A 13,587-nucleotide genomic window follows, 5' to 3' on the forward strand; every position below is an offset into this window, starting at 1 on the left:
TTTACAGATGAGTACTATAATTTTTATACAATTGGCATCTAAGATTAACATCCCGCAGGCAATAATTGACAGTGTGGAAATTTGAAATCTATTCTTACAGCTCCACTTTACTTCTTCTAGCAGTTTTACCTTGGTTGATTTTTTCCCCCCCTAGGAAATAATTCTGTGCAGATGAAATGAATGTTTCAGTTATTAGATCCCAAATAGTCATTTGTTTGTGGAAACATCTGTCTCACTTGGCAATATTTGAGGTTTAGATATAATTTCATAGTTTGGTTTAAAGAATAAAAACTTTCAGAATTATGAAACTTTGATGATGAAAAAGACCACCTACTAGGGCTCCTGCCTTTTAAAATAGACATAACTCCTCACTGGAAATTTTCATGAGAATATTTCTCTTCCTGTTATCATGACTTGGTCTTCTCCAAGAGACCATGAACCCTGAGTTCAGCTATTGGAAACATTCCTTTTCATGACTGAGAAGAAAGGCAGTATCTAAGATGTTTTTATAAGAAAGGAAAATATTATACCATTGGAATGCGGAGCATTTTTGGATTGAATGTTTTGGATGACAATTGTAGTGTCTATGTGTTGCATCAATAAAGACTGAGAATAAAAGAAATCCTCACGTCAAAAGAACCAATGGGTTGGTTAAATAGATTTGTAACTGAGATATATAGCTAGTGCTTCCCTGTAGTTTTTGTCAATGGCTTTCTTAATGTATATCTCCAGAAATGGAGGAAACAATTTGGAACCAATTCATAAAGATGCGCAACTTCTTCTCTTGTTCTTCACCCTATAACTTCTACAACAGGCTCCTAATATCAATTCCCCTTTTTATGAAACTGAATTAACATATCTTTGGAAACTAAAATGATCTAAATAATACTGAAGTATTTCAAACTGTATACTCTTTTTTTTTTTCCAGAAGTGGGGATTGAACTCAGGCCCTTGCACTTGCCAGGGGAGTGCTTATTCTACTGAGCCATTTCCCCAGCCCCTTATATGCTCTTTAAGTCATACCTTTCACACTGTACTCTTATGTACTTTTATATATTAGACTAGCATGTCCTTTATAACCTCTGAAGTCATTTTAAAGTCTTTCATTAACCAATTTCTTAGAAATTCATACACCTTCTAAACATCCCCAATTAGCACGGAAGTTATTGATACAAATGTTGAGGAGAACAAAGTCAAGCCTAAGGTCTCTTGTATTCAATGTAACACTGCTGTCATGAATGCCAAGATGAGATGCAGGTTTCTGTCAGATTCCATTCATATGCACTTAGCTGATGGCTTCCTCCAGGAAGCATTAGATTAGAGGTTCACTTCATCATTCATTCGCCTTGTAGGGAGATGAGCTGTTATCCAGACAAGTCAAGATAATACGAAGTGAAGCTACTACCATAGGACATCTATTATGCAATTTGCACCAAGAAGATTGTTTTATATGCTCCAATCAATTTGGCAGTTTAAAAAAAATTGTCAGTAACTTTCTGTTTCTCTTTCTTTTCACATCAGTATAAATGCTTTCCAGCTGGTTCCTCTTCTCTTTGAGATTTTCTAGGTAGTCACCCCAATTACACCTCCTGAGAAATGGCATTCTGTTACCATATCCAGATCACGGATTTACAGAGTGATATTTCCTTGGTATCAACACTCTTTATTTTCTCTTCTATTGTGCTTTGCTTGGTGGAATACCTGATTTCTTTCAGACTCTGGTGTTGAGTTCATCTTGACTACAACTACAGGTCTACACATCAATCTTTAGTGGGTGGCTCCATATTTCCTCAAATACTGTGCACAGTCTACCTATTTCAGAGATGCTCTTTCTGGAAATCTAGGGACTAGGCCCAAGGAGCTGTGTTTTTAGTATGGAAAGAGAAGAAATGGAGCATTGGGAGGGAAATTAGGATAGAGAGGAGAAAGCCCAACCTGCTCTTAGATGGAGGTGAAAGTGTGAGTGGCCTCGAGACAGCTATCGAAAAACACTAGGAGGGCACAGGTGGTTTCATGAGAATGAGATAAACTCAAGTACTTTAATTTCAGGGTCAGCAGCATCAAACTATTCCTAACTCCCTAATCATACTAAGCCAGCGCAAAATGGTTACATTTAGATAATGTCCTTCAAATTAATAACTCAGTGAAAAAATGAAGATCTTTTTAAGGAACATAGTTTTTAAGTGTTGTAAGTATGGTTAAATTAGGTGATTCTATTTGGAGAACTCGAAGAAGTGCACTGGTTGTTAAAGAAACATTTATGGGACTGGTAATAAATCTTAACCTTATAATTAAAATAAAATATAATATGCAAAGAAGCAAATTAAAAATTGCAACATCCTTCTTTCATTCACTTTCTATTTACTCTTTACTTAATTAACACATTTTTACTATGTGCTATACACCAGGAATTAAATTAGCTGCTGGAGCTTTATTACAGGTTCAATTTCTCAGTAAACATGAACTGAATATATGACAAAAGAAAGGAAAGAATGGGAGGAGGGTGAAGGTAGGCATGGAAGTAATGAGGATTGAATAAGCAGTCACATCAGCTAGTTATATCAAAATAAATAATGTATACATATAGATAGATATTGGATAGCTTTATGCAAATACCCTGGCTAAATTAGGAGAGTGGAAGTCTCTAATTCCCAACCTGATTCAGTGTTCCCCTAGTGATCTAAAGTGCTGTAATACTCGTGACTTGCTCCATTGCTACCAGATTTTTTATTAAAGCACATAGGAGAAGATCTTAAATCAAGGATACCATTTAATAATGAAATACTTCACATAAGTAGACAACAGAGTACAGAAAACTTAATAGACAATGAGCATGATATAAATCATTTAAAATACAGATTTGGGTTTTTTGTTGTGTTTTAGGTGTTGTTTGTTTGTTTGTTTGTTTGTTTTGCAGCACCAGGGATCAAACTCAGGACCTTCCAGTTGCCAGGCAGGCGCTTATGCCCCTGAGCTACATCCCTGACCCCAGAATTAGTATTTTTATGTGGTTCAGCAATCCTGTTTGACAACCTGAAAACTAAAGATCTTAATACCAACAATTATGATTATAGTAAACCTTATCTAGATTTTTTCCAAGTGAACTAAAGCACTCATTTGTTTTATATTGTATTGCAGTAAAAGCGAGCCCACCATCGTGTTTATAGAAAGCCACAAAACATTCTTCCGTTGAGCTGTGGAAATCACATTACCGTGCACATGCAGCCGCGTGTGCTGCTGCGACTCTCCAGCTGCGTTGGTAGCCACACACGTGTATCTGCCAGCATCTTCCAACAGGGCCTTGGCAATCTGCAGAACTCGACCAGAAGACTGCATCTAATTGGGAGCAGAAAGCATGGCAGCATTTTGCACTCTGCATTTGGACATGGAAACATTCACTGAGATAGAAAAATTCATTTAAATTTATAATATCTTATTATTTTTTATGCCACTATCTTAATATCTCTTCATAGATTAGCGCCAAATCATTGCATTATGCAAAAGAAAATTGGCTAATGTGATTGAAAAGGGTTTTATTGATGAAAAGTTTATTCTTATGCATTGGAAAATGCAAAATAAAATAAGCTAAAGGTTAGTCTGCTGGTATAATCATAAAACTTTACTGAATAAAAGATTTTCATACTGAGCTATGAAGAATGTGATGAAAATTTAAGCTATTTGAAGAAAATGGCCACATTAATATAACACTTCATAAATAGTTTTAAAACAACAATCCTTTTTGATTAAATTGTCATGGGGTCCAGAAAAACAATATAATTTGTAAAATATGAATAATGAGAATGCAGATAAATCTGACTGTTTTTCCTTATTTTCCTCTTAAATCCAGCAATTGACCTACACCATTTTGAAGCTGCAGATTCAGGTTATTCTTTGAAACCTACTGTTCTGAGATGAACATTAATTTATAATTACAATCTCAGCTAGCCTGTGGAGGTACTGCATACCCTTTCCTGCTGTCTAGCTACAGCATTCCATATGATTCACTACCTACTCGTTGAAACTCTGTGTGCTCTTTCTGTTTCATGGAAGGAAACTTAGCTCTTTTATAGTTGTCAGCCAAATTCACAGTATTACCGAAAAACCCTATCTGGATTTTTTTTTTAACATATTTGGTACAGGGTCTTACTATGTTGCTCATACTTGTAGTGATCCTCCTGTTTTCAGCCTCCCCAGTGCTGGGATTACAGGTTTGCACCACCACGCCTGGTCTCCCATCCAGGTTCTTAAATCTACACTGGTAGTCTATATTCTCTCTGGAAGTCTACATTTGCAATTCCAGCTATCTGCTGGACAGGTTAGTCCATGAAATTTAACCTGTTCAGAATTAGGCTCATAATTTTTTCCATGTATCTCTTAAAACTCACTTTTCATTGCAGTTTTACAGTCCTTAGTGGCAATCACTGTTTTTCCAGTCATCTAGATTTTGGAGCCCACTTTGTCTCCTATTAATTATACCACTGACTTTTTCAGATTCTCTGTTTTTCATTTCTAGAGCCACTGTGGGATTATAATGGCTTTCTAACTGATGTTCCAGTGTCTCCAACCTCCCCAATTGCTAATCTATTTTACACACTATTGCCAGAATAAATTGTTTAAAATGGAAATTTGATCTTTTTACCAGGCTCCCTCCTAACCTCACTCATGGCTCCCCACCTTGCCCAGAATGAAATCCAAACTCAGCACAACTCACTATACTCTGACCCCAAATGATCTCTCCAACATACTATGCAAACTCCCGCTTAACCTATTTTCCAGTCATACTGTATTCAACTTGATAAGCAACACATTTATACATTTGTATCCACCTATATCCTGTTCCACATGGCCTTTAAGTGTCATGATTTCTTAAGACTCTGAAGTTAGTTAATTGTCCTTTCTTTTTTATGTACTCATTATTCTCCCCTTTGGATTAACTCACCTGTGTTCAAGTTTTCAAATATCAACAATCTGCCAATATCTCCAACCAGAAGGCTGGTTGGGCGCCGTAAGAATTCAATGACCTAGTGACATCTCCACTGGTTTAGCTCAAAGTCTCCTCAACTCCAACTCTAAAACTCAAATCATAGTTTTTCTCATCTTCAAATTGCCCTCCTCCAAAGTAGCCCACTTTACTGCATAGCAGTACTTTCATGTAGTTATGTAGGTTAGAGTCCTAGGAGTCCTCGACACATCTTTCTCCCTCACCTTTCATAAGCAATCTTTCACATATTCAAATGATTTTACTAGCTCTACACTCCATTCAAGTATCTCCATTTCCATTGCCAGCAAGTGAATTCTATTTATTTCTCCTTGACAAATACAAATAGGTCCTAATTGGTTTTACATATATACTCTTTGATCCTCCAGTTTATTTCTTGGAAGGTTTCCAAATGATTATAGTCATGTGCCCCATAATAATATTTTGGTCAATGATGGATGATAGTGAATATGAAATAGCCAAGATGTAAAGTAGGCTGTATCATTCAGGTTTGTGTAAATGATATTTGCACAATGGTCAAATTGCCCTAATGATGCATTTCTCACAATATATCTCTATCATAAAGTGACACATAATTATACATGAACTGAAAATTTATCCCATCAGGTCTCATAAAACTACTCAAAATCTTTGCATTGCTTAAAAATCAAAACAAAATTATTAGCACTAGGTAAGTGCTTCCTACTCTTTAGTCTTCTCCAGTATTACCTTCCCTTGTCCCTTTTCCTCTGTCCACGGCTTACTTCCAGGTCCTTGTTCTCAGTTCCATCCTACTGGTTCACCCACTTCACTTCCACATTTTCCTCAGCACTTGCTCAAAGTGCTTCCCCCTAAGGACTTTCCATATTCAAAAGCTTTCCTCATGACTCACTATACTTTCTACTAAAATGCTGCTCATTATAGCTTGTAATTTTGTTTGTATAGCTGCACGATAAATATCCATCTTCCAGTGAAGACTCCACACAGAATCTCTCACCAGCACAAAGGTTTGAGATTTATTTCACTGGATTCGATATAGGAATAAGTGAACAGATGTCCTTCTCTTCGTCTGGGAAGAGCTCTCAATACATCTCTCATATTGAGAACATACTGTAAGTAAAATTTAAGTCCATAGTAATCAATTAACTTGCTCTTGCTATCAAAGCTAGCTAATTCTAGTTAAATGTAACATTTAAATTATCATTAGCAATTTACCTCCCTATGAATTCACGAGCTTTGTATTGGAATAGTCATGTCCTCAGTATGAAGGACACAGAAGTAAATTTATTCCCAAAGATTGAGTTTTTTCTTCTGAAAGCTCACAAGCTAGTTTTCAAAAATGCTTTTCTAGACTTATGTCACTTAGTTTTACATAGCTATAGCTGCACCTTCCTCTTAGTCTGGGGTGCACGTCTTGGGATACACTGGCTTATTACTGAACATCATTTGTCTATGAGTTACCAGTATTTGGAAAGCCAGATGAGGCATAAATTGAAGCAGTAAAATGCCAAATAGTTAACATATGTATTATTGTTCAGGTTATGTAATCTTTATTAAATTCCATTTGTAAAAACTTCAATGAAAATATGGATTGTTGGTTTTTGTTTCTATTTGCAGCTCTGGGAAGCAAATCCAGGGTTTGATGCATGGCAAGTAAGGGCTGCACTTCATAATTTTTCTGTAAAATATGTTCAACAGGAAAACATACAATTAAGAAAAATAATGTGATTATTTCAGGGAGATCTGTCACTTAATTTGTGCTCGGTAATATTTATACTCACTTTGAGGTTTCCTTGGGCAGTGTTCACAGGTTGGTCATCTTTTAACCATGTAATGGATGGATTCGGAATGCCATTGGCTATGCACTGTAAGGTGACAGGCTTGTGTTTCACCACAACTCTCTCAGAAAGGCCTGAAGGCTTGATTGTTGGAGGAACTAGAAACAAGGAAAGATAGGATGGAAACCATAAGCATTCAGGTCAAACCCTTAAAAAATGTATGAAATCATTTGAATCTTTAAAATTTATAATATAAAAAGAATCCTTGTTTCAACAAACATAAAGTAATCTCATCTCACACATTAAATTTGTAATTTTATCATTCTTATGTATTCTCACAACTATGGATCATTATTTTTCCAAAGAATAAGCAAAATGTATTTGTGTTTACTAAATTCAACATGTTCATTCAACTTACACTTTTTGGTGCCTTTTTCCCATCACTACTGCCCCTGCCTTTCTCTAGAATCCATTAAATCAGACAGAGAATCCAGTAGTTTCTTTAACCACATGATCCTGTCCTAGCACAGTTGATTGATCATGGGCTTGTAACTTGCTTTAAACTGGAGGCAACTGGGAAACCGGACTATCTATATTCCATCATGGGGCCAGGACTAAAATGGCTAGAAAACAAGTTTGCCAAAATAGGGGAAGAATGTAGTTGACATTCATAGAAAACTAGTGGTGTCCAAACGGCTCTCCAGCTTTTTGTTCCAGTTCTTTCCTTCTCAAGGTCTGTGGGCAAATGAGACACAAGAGACACTGGCAGAGACTTGTCCCTGTCATTAGAGTCACAGTTATAATCCTTGTGTTCCAGTGCTTTGAACACACTTATATGCCCTGTGTCTTGAAATTATAATCTCAGCCTCTACTTCTGGAAATCATTCAGTTCATAAACACTCTTCCTTTGGGTTAAACTCTAAAATGCTGACAAAACCCCTTACCTCAGATATTGCTACCTGCCTCTTCTGTTCAGTTTGGTCCCACCTTCATAACCGCCATTCCATGTAGATGTAGATGATACTTCTTAACATTTAAATTCTGTCTAGATCTATTTACATTACACCTCTTGGTTGAGTCTGTCAGTTGAATGATTTAAACGCTGCTACTACTTAACTCTAATTTATATTTGTCATATCATTCCCCACAACTCAAGATAAACCCAGATTACTGAGCTATAGTTAGAATTAGATGAAAATGCATAATTAATGTGAAATGAAATCCCCCTGTCCCTTCATAAGCATACCATGAACAGTTACTTCAAATTCCTTCCTGTGTTCTCCAGCAGAGTTTGTTGCCACACACTGAAAAATGCCTGTGTCTGACATTTGTGCCTGAGCAATAACCAGTTTGCGTCCATTTAGTAACATCTTAAATCCATCTCTTTCATCAATTAGCTGACCATCCTTCAGCCACCTATAGAAAAAGAAAAAAAGAAATCTGGAAATTACATACTTATTTTTCCTATAAGATATGTTTTCTAAAGATAGATGGATAGATAGATAGATAGATAGATAGATAGATAGATAGATAGATAAACAGACAGATAGAGATATTCTCTATTGTGGTATTGCTTAATCTTCTAATTATTCAGTCTAAAATAAATTCTAAATGGAAGTAGAGGGAAAAGTAAAGGAGACCTGACCTGTCATGGAAGTTGGAACCTAATAACTTGGAATATATGGCAAAATTCAATATAAACCAGTTATCTGTATGCAGTGAGTTTCTTGTTATAAAGTGGTTTTACACTGCGGAGGGTGGATTTATGAGGGAAGCACAAAACAGAGAAATAAATGAAGTGAAATACTGTAGAAACAAGGTTGAAGGACAAAGTGTGATCACCCAAGCTTTGGGAAACTGAAGACAGGACAGAGATTGAAGAAGAAAGCAAAAGAATATTGAAGTAATCCTGAAGCTACAGACAATGTTCATTCACATGAAAAAAAAAAAAAAAAAAAAAGCAAGTTAGATGATCAAAAAAGGGGAAAAGACAAATAAAGCGAACAATAAAAGTAAAAACCTAAACAACTAAAGAAGAAAACAGAAAACACACAAAAAAATGAAAATGAAAGAGAATGTGTGTATATGAGAGAGAGACGGAGACAGAGACAGAGACAGAGATAGAGAGATGGAGTGACAGATGGAGAAATGGAGCGACAGAGAGACAGAGAGACAGAGAGAGTAATACATTTCCCTGGTGTACACAGTTCCCTGGTTGTCTTCAGGTCAAAGCCCGAAACTGAATTCTTCACTATTATACTAAGTTTAGGTTACAGATAGAAGGAAAAGCCCCTAAATATTTATTTGAATAACATATAATTATAACATTCTATAAATCAGTAAAATGCGCACAATTATAAAATATTTGTAAATAAAGCAATTAAATACGTATCTATAAATTTTTACATTTTTTGAGTGATTTTTACATTTAGTTCTATCCTTATATGTTGAAGTATCTAATTCTTCTAGTCATCTCACTGTTCCTTTGCACATTCCATCACCAGAAGAAGTGAAAGGTAAGTATTTGATAAATGCTTTGTGAATGAAGGAATAAGAAAGAATTAAAAGAACTGGCAAACACTTCTACATGATAACATCCTTTATGTCTCTAATTTTTCTGGTGTTCTTTTTACTTAGTAGAGTGATTTGGAAATTCTCACTCATTCTATTTTATAGTCTTTCTCCACTGATCATGTAATTTCTAAGATCATATGAAGGAATTTCTCCAATTGAACAAATTCAGGTGCCCTCTGAATTAAGTCAAAGTTGCCTTATAAGTAGAACTATCTTTTAAAAGAGGAATATAAACTTCCATTCTTTAGTGATACAGAAAGTCTTTTATGAAGTTCTAAAACATTCACATCAAAAGGTGGGAGGTATTTAGAAGACATACCAAAACCCTTACATGATAGCTGGTGGTGGAGAGCCTGTCACTTGGCAATCTAGCTCCAGTAAGTTATTAACTATCACAATGAAGTAAGATGTTTCCTCTCCTCCTTCTACAAAGGGTGGCACTAGAAAAGAAAAAAGGTACAACATATAAAGAAACATAAACAAGAAAAAAACACCAGGTCAAGCAACACTAAGTAGTAGTTTAGAAAATTAAGTCATCATAGTAACTCAGTATGTGAAAAGAATGTATTATTGACAAACATATTGTCAATAAATTTTATAATAAATAGGATCACTGAATGTACTTATGACATATTATGGATTCTTCTCTAACTAGTAAGGTGGTGCTTCTTATATCTTGCAAATATAAAATCGATTCATAGTTTAGATCGTTTATTTTCATCAGAGCATACAAAGAGAATCTCCCAAAACTGGGCCATCTACACAAAAACCTTCAATCTATGAGTAAAGTTATAGAGACCTGTGGTTGCAAGAGGGCAGGCATTCTTTCCTACTGTCTAACACACTACCCACAACATAAAACTACCTAGAGGCATGTTCCAATGAGATTTGTTATAGACATAAAAATGACCTGTTCTTCAACTACAAAGTCCACCCATTAAAATCAGTGGAAAATTTATGTAGGTTTTTTTGGGGGGGGGGCAGAGGGGACCAGGTATCAAACCCAGGCCCTCGCGCTTGCCAGGCAGGCGCTGTTCTGCTGAACTACAGAACTATTCTTCTACAGAAGAATAGTTCCCTGGCCCTATATAAGATTCTTGGTCTTGGCACTCTAGTGATAATTCACCTCTCAGTAATGTACAATCCAGACTCAAACACACAACTCTTCCTTATCTTAGATTGTTCTATTATTGTGTGACCAAAATCATTTCATAAAGTCCTAAGGTTTTGCTGCACATTTCCGACTCCAGGTCGCAGTATCATTATTTACCTAGGACATCAACGTCATATTTGATTTCCTTTTCTCCTGCCACACTTGTAGCCACACACACGTACTGTCCCTGATCAACTTCCAGGGCACTCAGGATTTCTAGCTTCTTCCCACCGGCTTCGACACGGATGTTGTCACTGGCTTTCACGGGGACACCATCTTTTAACCAAGTGAGAGCCGGAGGAGGGTTGCCAGCAGCTTTACACTCCAGAGTCAAAGAATGAGCAACGACAACTTGCTTATTCAAAGGTATTGTTGAGTCACCTTCAATCACAGGGGGAACTAGGTAGAAAAACAGTAATGTCTCAAGCAATGTTTTGTGATGTCATGAAGTATATTCTAGGGAAATACATCCTAATGAAATACAGGAGAGATTATATTTCTGACAGTTTAACCATAGAAACTACAAACATTGCCCTCCTCTAGGAGGAAGGTCTCTACAGGAAATAATTTTTTGGTTTAGCTAATATTCTAAACATTCTGGAATACTTTATATTTTTAGGCTAATAAAGGTCAAATAAACTACTACTTTACCTTCCCCATAAGAAACAAAAGTTTGTATGTTCTGAGTCCCATGGGCAAATATTAGTCAACTGAATGAAATACTTTTTGCTAATCTCAGCTTTGGTAAACATTTTAAAATCCTAACATACTTAGCCCACTCTGTCCACACATATTGACAAAAGGCAAACCTATGAAGCTTTATTAGTGGACAAGGTGCACAATTCAAGCACATAGATTTCCTCACCATAGACGTCAACATGGAATGATTTTTCAGCAGTGCCAGCCACATTGGTTACATGACAGGTGTATGTTGCTGAATCAGAGACTTGTGCTTGGGGAATATGAAGGAATTGTCCCTTATCAATATAAAGTGCTTGTGAGCTGGATCTGACTAGTTGGCCATCCTTATACCAAGTAACAGCTGGCACTGGCAGTCCTCGGGCTTCACATTCCAGTTTGATTCCGCTGTTGATGAGTGCTGACACTTCTGCAGTAGCATTGCCTCCTTTAATGCTGGGTGGAACTACAAAAGATGGCAGAGCAAAAGCAGGTCTTCTAAGTTTAGTATCTGCATCAAAAGCTTCAAAGCTAGAGATGTTTATATAATGGATTTAAGTACAAATTAAGACAGGAAGTTTGAGAGTTCTGTGCTGTTACTTAGTTGCCTATCTTGTCAGTCAATCCCTAACAACTCTTTTATTGAATTTCAAATTTCAATAAAAACTATAAATCACAGATTCAGTTTCAGAAGCTCATTTAAGTCCAATAGATCATATTCCAGTAACTAAGAGAGTTAAGTCTAACAAGTAAAACAGAATAAAATCTCACTTAAACACTTAAGTTTGAAAGCTGGCCAGGACAGCAGTGGTACAGTTGTGTGTCCTATTCTCATGAACTGCAAGGTCTAAAGCTAAGTGATCCTAGGGCCAGTACTGATAACAGATAACCATTCATTCGGCTCATCTAACTGACGACATGTGAACCTTCTGTAATTCAGAAGCCCCAATGCCTGCCCTCTCCCACCACACAAGGGCTGTGTTTTTGGAAAAACATCTCAAGTTGCTCAATCTCTAATACATATTCTGAACATGGTCATTTAGAATTGGTCCACCATTGCAGCAATTTTAAAGAAATCAAATTGCATATCCAAATTGCATTTTCTGAATATGATTTCAATAAACTTTTTAAATTTCAGAATAGGTTGTTTTATAGAATGTCTTTCTTATGGATAGACTAGTACTCTGGGTATTGTGAGGAAGACCACAGATTTTCAGCACTGTTCTCACAACTTAGAAATACAAGTTATGAAAGTAACTGATCACTCACTGATAATGTTAACTTTGATGATTTGGCTGAGATAATATCTGTCAGATGTCTCACTACTAAGCTACTCCTTTCTTTTCCTTTTTGTTAGAAAGGAGTCACTATTCCCTCCCATACATGTATCAGATGGGGAGTTATATCCTTTCTGAAGGGGCAAATAGCTACAGAATTTATTTAGAATTCTAAGTGGGACATGTATCCTTAACCCCAGTTCATTTACTTATATCAATATGGACTCATAAAAACTCACATTTTCTGCTTAGGTTATAATCCATACTACATTTATCCAGTTTTGTCAACAGAATCTCTCAGTAGGCTCCTGTGCACATTTGGCATAATTACGTCATTTTAAAATTTCTTTGTATTTTCTTAATTTCTGTCACTGTTATATGTGACATGGTCATCTTGTATGTTCCCTGCCCAAGCCATAGATTTAGCCATTTCTCAGGAAATCCTGGTTCCTTTCCATAGATGTTAGAAAACAAGATTTCAGCTGCAGTGGATACCCTGATGTTTTCTGGTAATCATCCTTAGAACTCCTTTCCACTGATGAGCAGTCATATATACCTTTTGTTGGTAAATATAATGGAAGTCATATTCTACTATACTTTGAGGTGACTTTAACAGTGTAATGACTTTCTGTACTATGGTTTACAGTTTAGGGACCAGTCACCTACAAAACACAGGTCAGGAAATGCTGAGCTGAAGCTATCTTTACATTTCTGATGTTTGGGAAAATATATTGCGGGATGTAAAAATTATATGAGTTTCAAACTTCACTGTCTGAAATAACCTGATATTGGAATACAGTCACATTCCTTCATCTGTGCATGACTATTTTCACACAACAGTGGTGAGAGTTAAGTAATTCCAAGGAGAACTCATGTGGCACTCTCACTGCATCTACTGCTGTCTGATTTATCATAAATTTCCGCGACCCAGTTGTGACTTGACAGCATTTCAAGTGTCACCCATAACATCAGACTGTGATATTTTCACAGGGTGTACTACTCATGACAAAACAACAGGAAAAGACAATAATGAATTTCAAATACGAAACTAAGGCACCATGTAGTGTGAACTATTTCATTATCAAATTATAGAGAAGAGCTTTGTATTTATTTTGCAATAACACTACAACTATTCTAAAAGAATAAACG

General features: G+C 36.2%; 1 protein-coding gene across 1 annotated transcript in view; it reads right to left on the reverse strand.

Moving 5' to 3' along the window:
* Positions 1 to 13,587, reverse strand: part of Hmcn1 (hemicentin 1) — a 474,287-nt gene that overhangs the window by 161,250 nt on the left and 299,450 nt on the right. The window contains exons 31-36 of the mRNA XM_023704108.1: positions 11,349 to 11,627; positions 10,601 to 10,882; positions 9,662 to 9,770; positions 8,003 to 8,172; positions 6,760 to 6,914; positions 3,213 to 3,336 (exon numbers count right to left, since the gene is read on the reverse strand). Of these exons, the coding sequence (XP_023559876.1) occupies positions 3,213 to 3,336; positions 6,760 to 6,914; positions 8,003 to 8,172; positions 9,662 to 9,770; positions 10,601 to 10,882; positions 11,349 to 11,627 (1,119 nt within the window). The remainder of the gene's footprint in view (positions 1 to 3,212; positions 3,337 to 6,759; positions 6,915 to 8,002; positions 8,173 to 9,661; positions 9,771 to 10,600; positions 10,883 to 11,348; positions 11,628 to 13,587) is intronic.

Source organism: Octodon degus, unplaced genomic scaffold (genome assembly GCF_000260255.1).
Source record: "Octodon degus isolate 3935 unplaced genomic scaffold, OctDeg1.0 scaffold00188, whole genome shotgun sequence".
Classification (NCBI taxonomy): Eukaryota; Metazoa; Chordata; class Mammalia; order Rodentia; family Octodontidae; genus Octodon; species Octodon degus.